The 20,299-nt window shown below is 38.2% G+C and overlaps 1 protein-coding gene across 7 annotated transcripts in view; it reads left to right on the forward strand.

The window, feature by feature from the left end:
- Positions 1 to 20,299, forward strand: part of Zfhx4 (zinc finger homeobox 4) — a 179,203-nt gene that overhangs the window by 25,895 nt on the left and 133,009 nt on the right. For 6 of the 7 annotated variants that reach the window (XM_006977899.4, XM_076563777.1, XM_042270772.2 and 3 more), the window contains exon 3: positions 1 to 439. This exon is cut by the window's left edge and continues 64 nt beyond it. In XM_006977899.4, the coding sequence (XP_006977961.2) occupies positions 1 to 439 (439 nt within the window). The remainder of the gene's footprint in view (positions 440 to 20,299) is intronic. The other variant, XM_006977900.4, reaches the window with a different exon arrangement.

Raw genomic sequence — 20,299 nt, forward strand, 5'->3', positions numbered from 1 at the left:
CCTCCTTACTGCAGGAGAGCTGTCACCTTATATCAGTGACCCGGCGCTGAAGCTATTCCAGTGTGCTGTTTGCAACAAATTCACCTCTGACAGCCTGGAGGCCCTAAGTGTGCATGTGAACAGCGAGCGCTCTCTCCCTGAAGAGGAATGGAGGGCTGTAATTGGAGATATCTACCAGTGCAAGCTCTGCAACTACAACACCCAGCTCAAAGCCAACTTCCAGCTCCACTGCAAGACTGATAAGCATATGCAGAAATACCAGCTGGTGGCCCACATCAAAGAAGGGGGCAAAAGCAATGAGTGGAGGCTGAAGTGCATTGCCATTGGCAACCCTGTTCACCTAAAGTGTAACGCCTGCGACTACTACACCAACAGTGTGGATAAATTACGTCTGCATACCACCAATCACAGACATGAGGCGGCTCTGAAACTCTACAAGGTAAGCAGTGCCATTCATTTTCATTGGTGCAGAGTAGACAAGGGCATTAACCATTTCAGAGTTTGGAGCACAGACCAGGAAGGAGAAGGCAGGTGTGAGGATCAAGATGCCCAATTTCTGTTGCCGTTCCTAAAGGTATATGGAATACACAGCAATGAAAACTAGGGATTAGCTCCTTGCCCTATTTCTATCTATCTCAGGGGCACAGATTGCTTCACTGGCTTCCTATAAGAAAAGAAAATTTTCTGGATAGCGTCCACTAGGAAAATAGTACTTTAAAGTTTTGTTTTTATTTATTGTTTTTACAAAACCAAAATATAGTGGCACTAAGTGTTAATGGAGGCAGGGAGCAGAGGACACAAACAGTGCCTATACTTTAAATGAGGCATTTGTTTGGTGATAAACAGAAATGACCCAAACAGAACATTTGTGTATGTGCACTCTTGCTGACATAGAATAAACACAGTCTTCCTCAGCATCAGTTGGAAGTCTTCACAAGGAAATTCTGTTGTTCTTTTGCATGATTGTTTTTCCAACTAGTCATGCTTCCTCTCCTCCCAAAAGGGTGTGGCATACATAAATATGTTCTTAAGATGACAAGTCTACTTCTGTCTTTACTGGGATAAACTATGCAGATGTTCTTCATACGTGAGAGTGATGAGCAGCATGTATTGCACAATTCATGTTGATGTTTTCTGAACCCTAATGACTGAAGAATTTATTTTCTGTAGCTAGTTCACGGATTGCCTTGATCATTTTGGTTCCCGTACAAGTGTAGCTCAGTCATTTCTATGATGAATAACTTGGTTACTTATTAAAAAACTTCTTTTGTCTAGAGGATATTAAAATTCAGAAAATATTGCAAACCATTAGTCATTGTAACAAGCTCTAAATATGATTACAAAATCCATTTTGCAAGTGTTATCTATTGATTTATACTAGAAATCAGTGATAACTATACTATCAGGAGTCAACCAACAATTATAGTACCTATAGCTAATCCTATTTAAAATCGCAAACACAACAGCAAAAGCAGATGTGGCCATCTGGGTTAGACTCAGGAATTATTTATTTGGATTGGTCTGGTGCTGTGCACTTGGGGTGTTCCTGTTTAAATTTTAGATAGATGGACTCTGCACAAAAACCTACAGTCTCACTGTGAGAATTTGCAACATTGTTCCTGCAATATTGGCACTCTGTAGATCGATAATGAAAGCATTAGATTTGGGCTGCTCAGTTTGTGGGGAGTGCAGGCCCTAATGTAAGATGGAGCGCTTCTACCTCAATGCTATTGAAAATATAATATAAAGGATTAATTGTATTATAATTCATGGGTTTTGCAGCAACAGTTGACAACCACTCAATTGCCTACTTTTTTTTTCCTGTTGATACCTGACCTATTAAAAGTTTTAGAATACCTAGGAGAAAAAAAGCAAACATTAAGTTTGTATAAATAATAGATTTAGACCCTGGGAGCTATATAGAATATTCATGAACTGTGTTTATATTCACGCAGTTCCTCTAACACTTTAAATTAACATGTTGTGCATAGGAGATATAAATGTACAGATTTTTCTATTTTATTACTCTCAGGTGGGAACCTAGTGAAAGGGAGAGTGCTATTGTTTATATTCTTAAAAAGAGTTATTTAATCCAAACTGTGTGATAATTCTTCATATGTTGATAGGTAGGTGTGTGTGTGTGTGTGTGTGTGTGTGTGTGTGTGTGTGTGTGGTGTTTGTGTAAGTTCATGCAATTCTTTCCATAAGATTGTGTTGGCCCCCTTTCTCCTGTAGGACCATTTACAAAGTTCCAGGGTTCAACTTGAAGTTCCCTACTTTGAATTCACAAAGCCCAATTATGATAAATACTTGACTCTAAAGAAGGCTGTAATGCTAAGAGCACATTCTACCCCACAAGCAAAAGATGCATAGTTATCTTACAGATCCTATAAGATATAGAATGTGTTCTGGTGGTTATCCCATTATTAGCCAGGTATACCCAATATAGTGCTGAAATATGCTCAGCAGACAAAGTTATTATAAAAAAAACCATTACATTAAATTCAAAGAATACCAAAAATATTTGAGTACTGAAACCTGTTATCCAACAATTCAACTATATTTTTGCATATTTCTAGAAATATTCATAAAAAAACACTCACAAGTAGTTATGTATTGAGCATGCTATTTCTAAACTCAATTCAAAAACGATATGATTCAGACATAGAGCCTTTCAAGCACAGTGATGAGGAGATTAGCCTGGCCGGCTTGTCTCAGCAAAATAAAATTGGTTCATAAGTAACATTAATTGCTTTTAAATGAGAAACTAACAAATTGGCTTGGGCCTGGAAAAAAATCATGGTTTATCATATGACTTAAATATTAAAATTAGACTTAAAATAGTTTCAGAGTTAATGACTAGACAATAATCTTCTCTATAAAATTTATTTTCATTAAGAGTTTAATTTGCACCATTTTGCATTGTGAATTATTTAGACATCAGAGGAAAGTGGCAGGTTACAGTTGTAAGACAGACACAGAGCTGTGAGGAAACAGCTTTGCTCATTATTGACAACATATTGATTCATAACACTCTAAATGGGGCGACGTGTCGGTTCAATTTGAATAAAACACTCTGCTCACTGCGTTGTCAGGCTGAAGAAGCATCACCTAAAAGAACTATGCGCTTTATTCTGTTTAAAGAGGTTAAAAGTTAAAGGTTAAGGGTTAGTGTGGAAGCATCATCTGCCGGGCTGCTTAACTTTAAACTGATCAGTTTAATGAAAATCTGTTTTACAGATGTTGTTTTAATGTATTTGGCAGGATTTAGTCAGATTTAACATTAGAGGAGAGGCAGTAAAAATTATTTCTTTATTTGACCAGAAAAACACCTCTCCTTTTATGTTTAAGGTAGATGGCTTGTGGGCTACGGTATTTTGGCAAAGCACCCAGAGGCAGAATGTGTTGATGATGTTTCCATATGGACCAGAAAAAAAAAAAACTGTTATGTCTATTGCTAAGGATGACTGGAAGGGGGAGAAAAAAGCTGTGTTCACTTTGGTAGTGTAGTGTTACTTTCCTGAGATTTTTCTGAGAAGCAACTCTGTTATTTTTCAAAAATCTTCCTCATTTTTTTCAAGTGACATTCTCTGAAGTTCTAATACAATCTTATCTTGACGTAGTTTTCATCCAGAAACTTGGATGATGAAAGAAAATTGGTTAAGGAAAAGGAAAGAGAAAAGAACTATTTTACATTGCCCTTACTCTTCCCTGTTAGTGCCTGGTACATATGTAAAATGAACCTAACAATGGTGCTAAATATGCAGAGCGTTAAACTAGGTCTTGCAGGTTGATGTCTACATACATACATGTGTAAATACGCAACAGTGGTTTTAAGATAAGCTAATTTACAAGGCTTCATTATATTTTCTAAAATTTCCTGCATTTATATTCTCTTAAAAGTTTTAGTGAATTGGTTTTTAGATCTGGGTCCTTACTAAATGTTTGGATGATGTAATAAACTAATGAGTTGACTGAGGAGCGTATTAAAGGACCTCCTTTAGCATCGCTCAGCCTTCATTCTAAAAATGCATTGTAATTTGCTCTGCTTCTTAAGTGAGCCCTGGCATTTTCTGACGAGTTCAGTGGAAAGTTGTAATGACAACCACTTAGCATTATACATGAAAGTTAGGACAATCAAGGAAGGCTTGGGCAACATTCCAGAATACACTCGAGTATGTTCTTGGCTCTGCAAGGCTGGCTTTTCTGGCCAGCCTTTTGGCTTAACTATTTCCCTGTGTGGAACATGCCCATGCTTAGCTGTCTGTGTCCTCTGTCAGCCCTCCTCTTCCTGTGTGAATGTGTGAGTGTTCACAACTTTACTGGTTCAAAGGCAAAAGCTTAACTACTTGAGCTGCTTTCTCCCCAGCCTCTGCTGGGAGCAAGGCACAGGAGCCTCTCTGACTTCCACACTGCTGTTTGGCTATTTGGATCTCACAAAGGCTAAAAGCATTGAAGCATTAGCTTGTCTTTATGGTGAGTAGTGGCACACACACACACACACACACACACACACACACACACACACGAGGTTTAGTCCTAGGGACTTATAGGGTGACATAGACCCAAGGAACAGTTTTTAGTTTTTCTCTTTATGTAGGATTTAGATGGAAGAAAAGATCCAGATGAAGAACTCAAACTCGAGGGGAGGGGAAGAGGGACATAGAAGAGCATGAGGTAGACAGAGCAGGGAAAGCATGGGCAAAGGAAACAAGCCACGGAATGACTGGCATCGCCTACCCCTTTGCTGCTTTCACTAGTAGAAAATACTGAACGGTTTGAAGTTATCGGTGAGCCACAGGTATTTTTATAATCATATGCCCAGTTTCAAACCAACTTTGCAATTTAAAATCAAATATACCAGGTATGTACCATTCGAGTCATGGATGTCACTGTTCTTGTGTGACGGTGCAAGCTCTTAGAAGATGCTGCAGGGCGCATTTGCGTGTACAGCGGTGTACAAAGGAAATTGCAATATGGGTATGCTCTGAGAAATCCAAGTAGGTTGCTCTTACTCTTATTCTAGGCATTTGTTTAGGTGAAGAAAGCTGTTTTCAGAGATAAACAAAAGTTATTCTTTGCCCAGACTAAACATTAACCCGAATATGGAAATATTTTTGCACTCTTTGTATTAGTTTCACATTCATGTTCATTTCAAGGTTGAAAAGCAGTGTGAAATTTAATTCCAGTTGTAGGATTTGTGTGTGTGTATGTGTGTGTGTGTGTGTGTGTGTGTGTGTGTGTGTGTGTGTGTAATCACAATTCAAATTATTCCATTGTATTCTCATATTAAAAGACAGGCAGAGGTTGAAAAAGTAATTTCTACAGTAGAACAATCCATGCTTGCATAATACTTAGAACTAATAAATACACAGATCAAATAAAGAAGAACTGGTTAGCTAACAGCAACTAATAAATCATGGGTGTTTTCAGATCACACTGTAATTGGCTGGGCCTCCAGACTAGACAGCCTTCTGTTTTTAAGCCTGATGTTGCCTGAACTGTGGCCATGTGCAAACCATGTTACTTTGTTACAAATGTGAACTTCGGTCACTGTATTCTTGTGCAAGTACTAAGGTACATTGTGAGCTGAGAACCTTTTTTCACCTCCAAAGTAAGAAAAATAACCTCAAAGTTATTAAATATAAACAGATGGACACATACTGATCCCTATAGAGGTCCATGTTAGCCAAGCTTATTATATCTACTTCAGGGTGAAAAAAAGAAAATGTGGCATTTGATCTCTCCTGTCTTCACCTTCCCTAACCTGTGCTCTGTCATTCCTCCATGTGTTAGGATGCTGCTTTGCCTCCTACCTAGATCTTCTGATCGTGGAAGTGCTCCATGTTGCAAGATTAGCTAGCTTCCTCAGCAATTCTAAGGAAGCATTCTTTTAATTAAGGGGAAACAAGAAATACTAGAAAAACAGAGAGGCTTCCACAGTTGGCTTTTTCGGAGTGAACTGTTGTGAAGATATTTGCTTATTCTGGAAGAATTTCTGTGTTAGGGAGGATGGAGGTGGGTTAGGGCTGAGGGGATCAGTTGGAAGTAAGGGCTAGGGAGAACAGTCCCCTTTCCTAAAGTTCCTTTCATTTACTGCTTCGGAAGGCACCCACCGGATGCACCCACACCACCACCACTGCCCCCATACAAACACCTCAGAAACCCATTCAACAGCTTGGCACTACTGTTCACTCCGGGTCCCAGGAACATGTCAACTGGCACTTTGTGATTCACACATTTTTGTATTATGTGCTCTTTCTGTCTAGCCTGGAATGTTGGCACATTTTATCCAAAAATATCAAATGGCTTATTTGTGACCTGTCCTGAGGTCACTTAGGTAAAATGAACAACAGTGTCACATAATTCTGGACTCTCATACAGGTTGCCTTGGCTTAATGTTTCTGTCCCTTTCCCATGGGGCTGGTATGCAGTTGTTGAAGTGCTCAAAGGGCGTGGGGCTGGCACACAGCAGTGCAACCACAGTCATATGTTAGGCAGGCCTCAGACTGCTGAAAGGGTCTTGGCCTGGGGTGGAGTGAGGAGGAGCTGGCATGTGCATAATGACCACAGTTCAGCTTCCAGAACATCTGGCCTTCTCAAGCCCTGCTGCAGATGCTTTACCAAGTTTGCTTTGAGTCTGAGCCTATGCTAAGGGGGAATTCACACAGACATAGAAATGTATTCATTATTCTAACAATCCGAGCATTGGAGGCAATTTCTCCTCGCACTGTCAATGGCTTTCAGGAGAGCATGAGAGGACATGATTTATTTCTAAGAAGTGAATCAGGACCATGGAGATATAGCAACACCTCACCATCAGGAAAGGTTTTCATAGACTCCATAACCTAGGTGTATTGATAGATGCCAACCCAAGGATCATAGCTTCATTTGCAGAATATCTAGAAGACATGCTGCTTCTTGTCTCTAGTAAGCAGAGAAACATTTACTGAGCATTTACTGTGTCTTGTCTTTGAATATAACTGCATGGGGCAATGTACCTATTAATGTGCTGGATAATAAGCTGGCTTCCTAAGTGTTGTGCAGACATGGAATTTTCTGAAGTTGTATTTTCAAACACTACTCTTCACAACTGTAATTTAAATGTGAACCCAGGGACGTTCATAAAAATTGCAAGTTTCCCTGATGTTTTCAACCATGCTTATTCAAGAATCTGATGTGCCAGCTATCTTGAATTGTCCATAGGTATACTATAATCCTATTTGTGTATCTTGGCAGACTCTAGTTACTCTAATTCATAGCAACATTTTATTCATTGTTCTAAGATGAGAATTATGTTGCAAATTTTAATGCAAAAAAAAGAGCTTTCCTTGGTTGACACATTCATAGTTATTTTTCAAATACAAGCATGCTGTTGCAATGTGTGGTTGAAAAAAAATGATGAAAAATCAGGAGGCATGTCCAGTTACAACCCAAATCAGTCCCTCTACAGAATCAGGGTGCTATTTTAATATGAATCCTGGAAAATATGAAAATACAGTTTACAATGCAGTCAAGAGAGAGTTCTGCCTAAAATTACATGATCATGTTGACTTGTTATACAATTATCACAGATGAGAGTTATGCACAGCAATTTTGTTTCATTTGCTTAAATAATATTTAATTAATGTTCTGAGGTTTTGTGAGTTGTGGGGACATATACTTATAGGCCAAGACTTGGAGGACCGAGGTGGGAAGGTTATGAGTTTGAGCCCAACCTGGCTCACAGTAAGATCCTCTTGTGGGGAAAGAAATGAAAGAAAGCAAATCCTATATTTTCTATGGATAAGGGAAATTACTTTTATAGAACATATAATGTATTTCATATAATGTTTATATGTAAAATGTGCATATAAAAGCATGTGGTAGTAGATTCACCTAAATAAAGCCTTTCTATCAAGGGAAATATTTGATAGCATAGCATATGTATTGGTCTCTCATCTTGGTAAAGGACTAAGTATTGGGGTTATATTTGCCTTTCAAGTAATTGTGTGTGTGTGTGTGTGTGTGTGTGTGTGTGTGTGTGTGTTTGTGTGTGTACATGCACGCACATATGCATATATGTGTTGTTGTCTGTGTTGTACTTTGTGTGCGATGTGTCCTTGTTAGTATACACATGTGGACAAGGCATATGAGTAAAACATCTATACTAACACACCCACACATATATTGATAGAGGCCAGAGATGTACATCCGGTGTCTGCCCCTGTTGTTCTCCACTTTCATTTATTGAAATAGGGTCTCTCACTGAACCTGATGTGCACCGATTCAGCCAGGCTGTCTGGCAAATGAGCTTCATGGGTTCTCCTGTCCCAGCCCAGACCACTCTTCAGGGCTGGGGTTACAGGCACACCCCCAGACTAGGCTCTTTATGTGGGGGTGTCCTCCTGCTTGCACAGCAGGCATTTTAGAGACCGAGCTGTCTTCAGCCCCCCTCAAGCAACGGAAGTAGCGCAGAGGAAGTGTAGTGTTATATACCGGGATATTTGATGGTAACAGTAATGGAAAGCAAGGTTGAGGGGGGAAACAACAGACCCAACTGCATGGTGACACCAGTTTGGAGGAAACCTTTCAAAGTCTTGATTTATTGATTTTTTTTTCATTTGTGACTATGTATTCTGTGGCAAGAGATCATCATTTATTGGTGGAGTTGGCAGTTTGCTGTCTCTTTGTGATTGATGGTATATTGGGGAGCCTCTTTCCAAAAATATCCCTTCTCCTGGTGCCAGACGGTCTATGGACAATGAAACCATGTTGAGATTTTATTGTTCTATTTTTTTTGCCATTTTGAATGTCACTGCTTTTTGAAGAAAGAACATGCACTGACCAAAATTGTAAGTTATACACTACATGTCCATTGTCTCATCACTCTTCCAGAGACTTCCACACAATTATTCACATTTAAGTGTATGTGGAAACCAAGATTCACAAGTTTGTCAGGTCCTCACAGAAAGTCAGAGCTTTGTCTTGAGTTGTGACTCTGTGTCTTTTCAGCCTAGGGCCAGGCATTCTTGTAGAGCTCCATCAATATGAAAACCTTTTTATATTCGAGGACAGCAAAAGCAGAGAGGAAAGTAGAGAGGCTGACACCTGATATACTCCACCATTTTGTCTTCAGCATCATCTTGTTGGGTAGCATTTCCATGTCTCTGAACCAGCAGGTTTTACTAAAGTCTAGGTGCAGAGAGAGGGAGCTGACCAAAGGGTCTGGATACATGAATGCCTAGTGCTGAAATGGCACTCTTAAATCAGTGATCTATTAGCTGGGAGGGGAACTGGTAGTTAAGTGGTCACCTGAGTATTTCCTGTCAATATGGAATTATTTTGCTTTCAGCAACTTCCTTGGATTGGCATGTTGGTGTGTTTGGTGGATCGAACAGGATTGATTAATCGAATATTTATCTCTTTTAGTGCTGGAGTTTGCAGTGTCTGACAGTTAAGCCCCCTTTGGAGGCTGCATTACTTCATTCAGGTCACCAGGGAACCACAGCAGTCATGCCTTAATGGTCCGCCACTGGCCTGACAGAGGAGATGGTGGAATGCGCCTCTGCAAGCATTCAGGGACAGCTGGAGCAGTCCTTTGCCCAGAGCTTGGGCCACCTCTCTTTTTCCTAGCAACTTAGAACTCCTGGAAGAGGCCTGCTCACATGTAACCCATTAGACGTGTTTAAAATACCCTGTGGTTTTGAATTCTTAATTTCATATTTTTGTATCTCATTTCTTACTTTGAACCCTTGTATGTTTTTGTGAACCAGGACCTCATTTATCATATCCTACCTTCCATTCTTCCTCTTCCCTTTCTCTTTTACCTTGAATTCAGCTTTTTGTTGTTGCTGTTCTTCTTCATTTTATTTAAAGATTCCTAGGATTGTACCTCCAATGTGTGTTGAGGCAATGTAAATTGAGGAACAACCTCTCTTCTCTTCAAAATTTTGCCAAATATTTTACTATCAACCCCAGTGTCATGCTAGAACTTATATTGGTTGGACATGGAGATCTTTGAGGAAACTTGGACCTGGCTACTTGACCCTGTAAGATTTGGTCATTCACATTGATGTTGTGGACCACATTTGTTAATGAAATGATCTTTTATTGGAAAGTGAGAATTATCTGGTTTTTGGAAGGACAGACTTGTTACTGATGAAGAAGTATCTGTAGCTAGTGTGTGAAAAGCAAGTAAGGAAATCTTGGTAACTCTATTGGGTATATTTTTCAAAGACTTTAGATACTTCTGTCTATCTGGCAAGCCTTGGGATAACACTAGCTTTTTGAGGACATAAGTCTTCAGGGACTAAACTCATCCAGTGTTCACATGGGAGAGACTGGGTAGCAAGCTTAATTACCATCGCATCTGCAGTCAGTTTGCAAGTCATTTTTGTCAACGTGTTTGCAGCACTCACCAGAACTTTTCTACAGAATCACTAGTGACATTTTTAAAAAAAGGTTCAAAACCTACATGGGAATTACTTGAACATCAGAATTTGCTGTTTAGAATTCATTCTATCGGTGAGTTTATGTTGTACAATAATTGAAAAGGCTGAAACTTTTTTGTTTACAATGTAATGTTAAATATTACTGTCCTTTACTAGGAAGCCTTTCAATGTCTTTAGAGAAATAATTGGTAAAATCAAGTCCTGTCATCATCATCATCATCATCATCATCATTGTTATCACCATGATCATTTTGTAATGAGAAATAACTAGGGTGGGAGGGGCTTCCCAGAAGGAGTACTGTCTCATTATTGGATTCTCATTTGGTTTTTTTGTTGTTGAAAAAATTCAAATAACTGAGACAGAAATTATCTGCTACTGTAGAAGCATCAAATTTTTCAATGACAACTATTCCTTAAAAGTCTTCTCCCAGTCTTGTAGCAAGCTTTCTCTGTGGCTACCAGCTTACAAATAAGGATGTGAAGACTTCTTAGCTTGGCCTTTAGCTTAGGCTTGTCACCAACTAGCTCTTATAACTTAATCTGCTTCTACCACATGGTTTTTTTTTTTTTTAACCTCTTCTCCATTTCTGTACATCCAACTTGTTCCATGTTTCCTGGCATCTCCTTTGCATCTTGATTATCTCCTCTTCCTCTCTCAGCTTGGAAGTCTCGCCTATCTCTCCTGCCTAGGTTTTGGACATTCAGAATCTTATTACACCAACCACAGCAACACATCGTCACACAGTGTATAAATATTCCACAACATAGTCGCATAAACAAATTCTTTAAAAATAGATGTAAGGGTTTTATGATTTGAATCTGGTGTCTAATGTTCTGAATGCCTGGTCCCCAACTGATGGCACCATGTTAAGAGACTTTGAGATATGATACTTGGCTAAATGAGGTAGATGGATCCTTGAGAGATGTATTATTCTTAACCACTTCCTTCTGCTGTTTCTGCTTCCTGGTCCACTCTTATGTGAACTCAGCTGCTCCATGTGCCTTTCTCACCATTGATGGGCTTGGACTCCCTCTAGATCTGTGAGGTAAAATAAATCTTTCTTCCCACAAGCTGTCTTCATCTAACATTTGGGCTGTAATAATACAAAATTAACCAACACAAAAGGAAATTTATAAATAGCCTTTTTTTTCAGAGTAGTAATTCAGTCTTTGACCCTCTTAATTTCTTAAGTATTGAAAAACCTAAAATGGTCTTTCTGAAGACCTTTTATGATTAGAAACATTATTTTTTTTTAATATTTAGGTAGAAGTATCTGCCTTTAACTCACACATTAGCAAGTGACTTAATATCCCAACAGCCCAAGATTTTCTGTTTTTACCTAGATGTGTGTTTCAAAATAGATTAGCATGTATCATTGTTTTCTGTAAGCACTTGTAGAGTGTACCATGTCACTTTATTCCTTCCCTTTGGGACAATGGCTGCTCTTTTGGTGGCAGCAGCTTGATAATTTTAAAATGAATACAAAAGCAATTCATGGAAATCAGATACACACATACTTTTTTTCCAAATAAGCAATTTTATTTTCTTCAGTGAATGAAGAAAGATGTGCATATATATTTAAGATCACGTGCATAAGGTATTAAAAATATAAAAATAAGATGAAAATTATACTTTATTTGATATTTTGTGTAGATATTCATGAAGCTCTACTTATATTACCCAAATCAAGCAAATTATATGTGTGTGTGTGTATGTGTGTATGTGTGTGTGTGAGAGAGAGATAGAGAGACAGAGAGAGAGAAAAGAGATTTCTATATATTAAATATATTAAAATAGATGAAGATCATGAGTTAATCAGTAATTCTCTGTATTTTGTTTTAAAGTAGATAGCAGGAATTTCTTCCTGTACACTGTGCTTTTTGTCCTTAGAGATAATAAACCTTTGATGATATTGTACAGGACTCGGCAGCAAGTACTAAGTGGTTCTGAATGTACACATGACTAATCAAAGGTTCAGGGAACAGGATATGATTTGGTAAAAGTGATAGGTCCTCAAAAAGGTGAATGGCATCACGAATGGCCCATGGAGCCTTTCCACCATAAACAGGCATATCCTGACCCTGGCATCGGGGAAAGTTGCTTTTCACACAAGCTTTTGTGCTAAGTCTCTTAAGAATTTCTTTTTTTTTTTTTTTAAAGTAAAGTGTTTCACAACTTTATGTGTTGTGTTTCACAGACTTAATGTCTACCTAGTTAGTACTCTGTTCCTTCTTTGCTCTTAAAATAACAACTGATTCCACAAGATACTCGGAGGTATTGAAACACAGGCACTCAGACACCCAAGCAACATCTTAAATTGATCACTGTGGCCTGATCACTGGCGAAGGCAGGACTCTCAATGTTTAAGCATGCAACTGTAGAGGAAACGGTGACAAACGACCAGTGAAAAGTTTTATGTGAGAGCAGAAAGAAACATAATTTATGTCTCAAATTCTAGTATGTTCGGCTTGTGAGGAGCATTGAGTCTTGCCTCAGTTTTAATGTCTCTGTTGGCCTTTTAAATTTCTTCTTATTATTATTTGTAAGAACTTGATTGAGATGCAGTTCATACTCCATAAATTTCATCTATTTAAAGTGCAATTGAATAGTACTTAAAATATTCACAGGATTATGTAGCCATCATTATAATTGACTCTTGAATATTTTCCTCAGCTGAAAAGGAAATCTTGTACTAATTTAGTTGCCCACAACCATCCTGAACTCTCACTCCTATGGCCCTGGGCAATAGCTAATTGCTTTCTGTCTCTATAGATTTGATTATTCTGGTCATTGATATAGATGCAACCACAGTGTATGGGGTCCTTTGTGAGGCTTCTTTCACTTAGCATAATGTTTTCAAAATTCATCAATGCTTTCACGTGTTTTAGCATTGTGCATAGTATCATTTATTTATGTTGCTTCAGATAAACATTTGGTTGCTTTCACTTTATATCTATATGGATAATTATGCTATGAACACTTCTATATAAGCCTTATTTTTATTTCTCTGAGTTAGGTACTCTGCAGTAGGATTTCAGGATGAGCAAGTACTAATATTAACTAGATTTTTTATTACTGTCAGTGTTTTCTTATTTTATGCTTGGCAAACTCACTGCCCATTGTCTTTTAAAGAATACTTCAAAAACTTGCCTAACATGTAGAAGGCCTTGGTTGGGTTTGATCACTAGCAACACACACACACACACACACACACACACACACACACACACACACACAAGCTAAAACCTTTCACACTTTTGTCATTGTCCCCATGATACTTTCCATCTTTTGTTTCCTTCTGGCCAACTGGCTAAGTGAGAAAATTTAATGATAGCATTTATTGAGTATGTATTCAGGTAACAAGATAATACCTTTTGTTCTTTAGCTTGCTTTTTCAGACTTAAAAACAAAATTTCTAATCATGTGTATGTACATTTGTCTATGTGTTGAATATGGAAACATTAATGCAGATCCCTGTAGAGACCAGAAGAGAGTGTCAGATTCCCTGAAGCCAGAGAAACAAGAAGTTGTGAGCTATCTGATGAGGGTACTGGGAAACAAACTCCAATCCACAGAGCCATTTCTCTATCCCTAATAAGATGTTAGATATTGTTACAGGATATTTGGTCACACTGTGACACCCTGAGATTGTGTTAATGAAGTTAAACTTGAATCAGGGGGCAGAGGCAGCAACAAGCTGACCAGAATTAGCCATAGAGAAGCCAGGAATCCTGATAGAGAAGACACACAGGAATGAGTAAGGAGGGACTCAGTGATGCATCACAACTTCTCTTATAGATAGGTATAGTTATTAGGAAAGTTTGAAGATGAAATCATTATAAATGAAAACTCCATTGGTTATCCAAGATCACATAGCTGGTAATACTGATGAGTAAGTTAGATTAGTACTCAGGCTGACTCCAGACCCCACATCATTAATCAGGACAATGCATCACAGTAAAGACAGTGCACTAAGTCAGTACCTGGCCATGGATACCCTGTTTATGGCAGAAAGGGGCAGAAGTAAGGATGTGACTGTCATAGATGCTCATGGTAGGGGTGTACCCCTTGAGAGGAAGAAAAGTGATGATGAGGTAGATGGAGATGAAGAGAAGGCAAGTTAGCAAAACTTTCCACAGCAAAATACAAGCTTCAACTTTTGGAGATCTGAATGTTAATTATTTCATTCACAGTATAGTCTTTTTGCTGGCAGAAAATTAACCATTCATTTGAGTCATACTATATTTTTAAAAAAATATCTTCCAATAGAATTTCATGTGAGACTGAAATTGGTATATTTTAAGATCTCTTATATCTACTAAAATATATTTCTGTTAAATTAATATTTGAATAATACACAGACATTAATTTATCACATTGGTAATCAAAACAAAACAAACAGACAAGAACAAAAAACACTGTGCTGGATGCCAAAGATCAGTTAAGACAGCCATAGAGGGAATATGATGGACTTCCTGTCTTCAGTAAACTCACTGCTTTTTAAAGGGAACTATACACCCTTTCTCTGTTTTCTTTTCCTTCATGAGTTATCCTGCTCAGAGTCTCCCTGTGTTCCAGTTTGAAGGAATGGCTTTGGTAGTTTATGTAATACATTTAGCAGGGGTGTGCCTTCCTGGCAGTAGGGAATTTGTATGTAGATTTCCTTTAGTATTTCAGAAAACGTTAGATTCTATCCTTGCAGAAGTTTGAGGAAGAGTGACTGTATATTTCTACCCCAATAAGGAGGCTCATTGAAAAACCAAAGCAAACATACCCATCATAGGAAAAATTAAAGTCGCCTGTCCCCTTTGCCTCTTCCACACTGCCTATGTGTTTTCACAGCAGGAAGGCTATAAACAAACCAGTATTTCTCAAGAGTACTACCTGCCACAAGGAGGATTATTTTTCCCTTTTATAGGTATGGAAAATAATCTATCTCTTATATTTAATATAATAATCAGGGTAAGTCAGCCTTAGTATTTTTTCAGTAGCTCTTCTAGACACAACCCTATTAGATTCAAATAATTGCTAATTTTCCTTGAAATTTTCAATTTTCAGAGACTTGATCTTCATAAGGCTTGTTGACATGGGCACAATGGGGTCAGGCGTTAAGCTCCTAGTATTCCTAAGGACAGTGCCATGGCACAGTCCCCGCTATTTACCATGAAAATAAATTAAGGAGATATTCTGCAGGAAATCGTGATAATCTTCCATATTCTTTTATGATAAAAGATTCTCCCAGCTACCTTCGTGAATTGGAAACAAGGAAACTGAGCCACAGGCTGATGAGTTCAGCGTTTGTGTCAATGAAAACTTGATTAGATTAATAAGCATGGACAATGGTGGGTATCACTTTTGATGCTCCCCTATTATTAATTAATTAGGGGTGAAGTGTGAAGAGAACATGGGGGGTGACATCTTAGAAAGTCAATACAAGCTATTCATAGCCCTCCAGCTTTCTGTGCAGCTTCAGAAAATTTTTTTTTTAAAAAGTCAGATTCAGATATTTTCTGTCTTCAGTTGTCAAAATCGCCAAAGTGACTTTCTCCTCTTTATGTGTTACTTTGGAATTATTTTTGTGCCTTAGTTAGTATATTAGTAAAAGGAGAGAAACCTCCTCCAATGCCTAAATGATTCTACAGATCTTAATTAAAGTCCAAAAATAGCTTTGAAAAAAAGTATTCTATGATGAAAGCTTTTCTTAAATGTGTAGAATATTGTGTCTTTTCAGCACATCTTTGCTACTGGCAGTGACTTGTGTGTTGGAGAAAACTTCTGTCTTGTTATTTGGAAGATATTTCATTTTTAATTTCTCTAAGTACACTTGGTTACTATTGTGCCCACAATTTTTTCCTGGAAAGCCATTTGTACCTTTAGCTACATCATTGGCCTTCAGATAGAGTTTTTGCTTTGAACAGGGATGCAGCTATGTTCATCAAGTTAAAAGGGGGTGACTAGGGTTCATAAAAATGGCCGTTGTGTTTCCTGGAATGTGCTTCCACGTCAATATCCAGACTTCCTTAGGATTTCGCTACAGACAAGGAACCATGCATGACACTTTCAATTCTAGTTTTCACGTCTGCCAAGTGAGAATTTGCAAATGTGTAGTTAGGAAGTGAGGCTCCCAGCTGCACAGTAAACTTCTGAGGCTTTTGTGTCTGCTGTTGCTTTTACTTTAGCCTGTGGGATGTTACACTCACCCCCAGTCTATGCTCTGGGTTCTGAGTTCCAAATAGATTTTGAAAAAGAGAATTAACTTAATGGTGATTGAAATCTATATAAACTTAATCACATCTGGGTTGTCAGTACTGAATTTATGTCCAGCGTTAACAAATACCTCTTTTTAAACTAATAATGAACTTATACGTCCCCTTGCTTGTTTTCTTTATTTTTTAATTTGTTTAATAAATAAGTGTATGTTCATGTATTTTTCTATAAATAGGAAGACAAGCAAAAATAAAAATCTCTTGTAGAGAGATGTCTGGACTACCCATCTGAAACACCTTACTTTGTTCACTCATTTCATTTATTTGTTTACTGAGAGCCTGGGCTGCTAGGACCCACTTGGTAAAAAGATCTACTATCAGGCAAAATAGACACAGGTCTCGCTCTGGCAGAGTTTATAGTTTAGTAGGAGAGACAGATAACCATTAAACTTAAAATCATCTGCTAAACAAAGAAATACCTATTGACTATTGGAAGCAAATAGTGTAATGCCAGCTTTTGGTTCGGAACACTTGTCCATGTCATCAGTACCTTGCTATTTGTAGAAATTGACTTCTTCAAATCCCGGGGAAAGTAAAGAATCTGGGACAATTTTAAGGAAGCTAGGGGTAGAAGTAAGGAGATTTCTTTTGATATTGGTAATATAAAATTTGTTGTCACTGTTATTATGATTATTACTATTGTGTGTGTGAGCATGAGCATGTGCAGATCAAAGGACAATGTCAGCTATAATTCCTCAAGTGCTGTCCACTGTGTCTATTGAGGCAGGGTTTCTTAATGTCCCGGAATTCAACTCTGTAGATTAGGCTGGCTGACCAGCGAGCACTGGGATCCAGCCTCGGCTGCTTCTTCAGAACCAGCTTTACACAAGCGCACCATTGGCTCCAGGGCGAGCTCTTTGTACATGGGTTCCAGGGGATTGAACTCAGATCCTCACACTTAAGGAGATCCCTTTACTCACTGAGCTCTCATCCAAGGCTAGACACGGAACAATTAAAAAGCACAATTGTCAGAAACCTTTGCAAGCTTTCAGAGTCCTGAGATGCTATGTAAAAATGCTTTTAAACATGTCTTTACCTCCAGCCAGCAGATTGGAACAAAACGTAATACAGAAAGGTAGATGAGATGAAACTGGCCAGTAGACTCCTTGTTGAACTTTGTACAATATGCTAACTCCAAGGTCACAACCTCTGTCATTGTACTCTAAATAGCTCTATTTAAATATGCAGTTGTGACAGTCAGCCAAATTTGGGAGGCTCTGTAGGGTGGTATAACTTGCTTGCAAATCTAAAGTCTCCAGAAATAAAAAAAAAAAAAATGGGTAGCCATGGAGGTAATGCTAACTTCAGTACCATTAACATTTACTCCTCATAGTTCAGGAATTCTTACCTGGTACTCTCCTCTGATGGAACACATCCCCCCTCACCCCCCCCCCACCCCTCAGGGGTGCCGGCTCTGCTAGGGTGTGTTCCATGAATCCATCCCTTATATTGTCCCAGTCTTGTGCATCTTTTTGCCCCAAAGGACAGGAATCTGATATGCTTTGTATATTAACATCCCACTACAGCAGGATAAAATCCCAAGTCTTTACATAGAAAAACTTTCTTGAGGGCATGGTGGTGCATGTCTTTAAAAACAGCACTTGGGAGGCAGAGACAGGCAGATCTCTGTGAATTCCAAGCCACCCTGGTCTACATAGTAATTTCCAAACCAGCCAAGCTATGTAGATAGATCCGGCCTCAAAATAAACAAATAAATAAGAAAAAACTGTACATATAAAACAGCTCTTTCATTGCAGTTATTGAAGGTTTGTCCCTTAGGTGAGCTGTTGAGACAAGAAATAATTTCCTAAGTCCTGAAGTAGAAAAATCACCCCAGCACACACACACACACACACACACACACACACACACACACACACGCAAACAAACAAAATCCCAAGCAGATTGAATTTTGTAGAAATATCTTTTTAGGGGAAGACTTTTAGGATAGTGCTTTGCCTGATCATGGTTGCAGAAATTCACTTCCCCTGTATAGGAAGATATCCGCAGGCCATAGATATATATTCTAGTTTCTGAACAGGAATCTTATGGGTCTCGGGAGAGCCGACTTCCACAGGCCTGCTAGGTTGCATGCTCATTTGTAGCCTACTGTAATGATTCTGCAATTCTTGTGTCATCTTGCTATTCTAGGAAGACAGATTCTAAGGTTTGTTTTAGACCTTTTACTCCAGAAGAGGAGATAGAGATATAAATGTGTGCAGAGGTAAGTCGTATATGTGCATATGTGCAGGGCACTTGATCATGTCTATGACAGATTATGATGTATTTGCTGTTATCCAAGACAGATTTAGTGGGAACCACATTAACAATCAATGATAAAGAAGCAAAAAAGAAACAAACAAACCAAAATAAACAAACAAAAACTGGAAAAAAAAACCCACAAATGTGCAATCGAATTTACACTGTAATGGTGTGCTTTAGGAAAGTTGTTGCATTAGTTAGTTGCATTAGTGAGTTGAGAGTTTTGTCTTTGTGTTTCTGAAAGCAATGCCTGTTTTTTAGGTCAACCTGAAGCTATCTGTCAGCTTTGCACTAAATAGAAGAGCTTTGCTTTGAATATGACTCTCTAGTAAAATATCTGTTCTGGACTGTATTGTAATCTCACTGGCAATATGGTTTTGTATTTTACAAAAGATCCCAACAAAATACCTCCCTCTCCACAGTCAGAATGGTTAGAACAGTAAATTGATTCAGCAAATTAGATTTAAAAAAAAAAAGTCAAACCAATTATTTTAGGTCTTTGTTAACAATTTGATGGCCCTGATGACTTACTGATCATTACTGCTGATATATACAGACCAGTGAAGGAAAAAAGGTACTTTCTTTCTTGGAGTGCAACTTGAGTATTTGAGTTATTTTAAAGTAACTGGCCAGTGTGCATACAGTAAGGGAATACAAACTTTTTTGTTCTTAAGTGAAAGACGTACTATATCGTTGTATGGTAATGTGGCATCAAGAATGTTGCCCTACTATGACACATCTATCTGCCTCCTATGACAATATAAATGCAAGAACACTTCATAGCCATAAACTATTCATACTAGGCAACAATGTCACAAATTAAGGCAGTAGTAGATTTGAATTGCTTGAGGAAGCCACTTGTACAGCACATCAAGGTTCCAAAGGAGTAGGGGAGCTGATTATTTTGTTGTTGTTTACCTTTGAGATTGTATTTTAATTGTAACAGTCCCTCCTTCCTGTTTCTCCTTCCAACTTTTACCTAAGTCTGCTTTTCATGCAGTCTCCCTCCTGGTGGCATGGAGGATTTGAGTGAGTGTCCATCTACAGAGATCTAAAATGAAGAGTTCATTGCACAAAAATCATTACATTACACCAGATGACAATTAAAGAGAGAAAAAAGTTTTGCTGGCTAGCAAATAAAAACCAAAAGTGTACTCTTTATTATATAGAGTCTTTAGATAAAATGAACATTTATACCGAGGACAAAAAGTTGTCCTGGGATCACGTATGCTTATTTTCTTTATTTATGTTGTTTTAGTTAAATGATGATTTCAAATATGCAGTTTTACCAGAAATATTGATATATTCTATATCAGATATATTGGCCACTTTATTAA

The sequence above is a fragment of the Peromyscus maniculatus genome, chromosome 2 (assembly GCF_049852395.1).
Source record: "Peromyscus maniculatus bairdii isolate BWxNUB_F1_BW_parent chromosome 2, HU_Pman_BW_mat_3.1, whole genome shotgun sequence".
Classification (NCBI taxonomy): domain Eukaryota; kingdom Metazoa; phylum Chordata; class Mammalia; order Rodentia; family Cricetidae; genus Peromyscus; species Peromyscus maniculatus.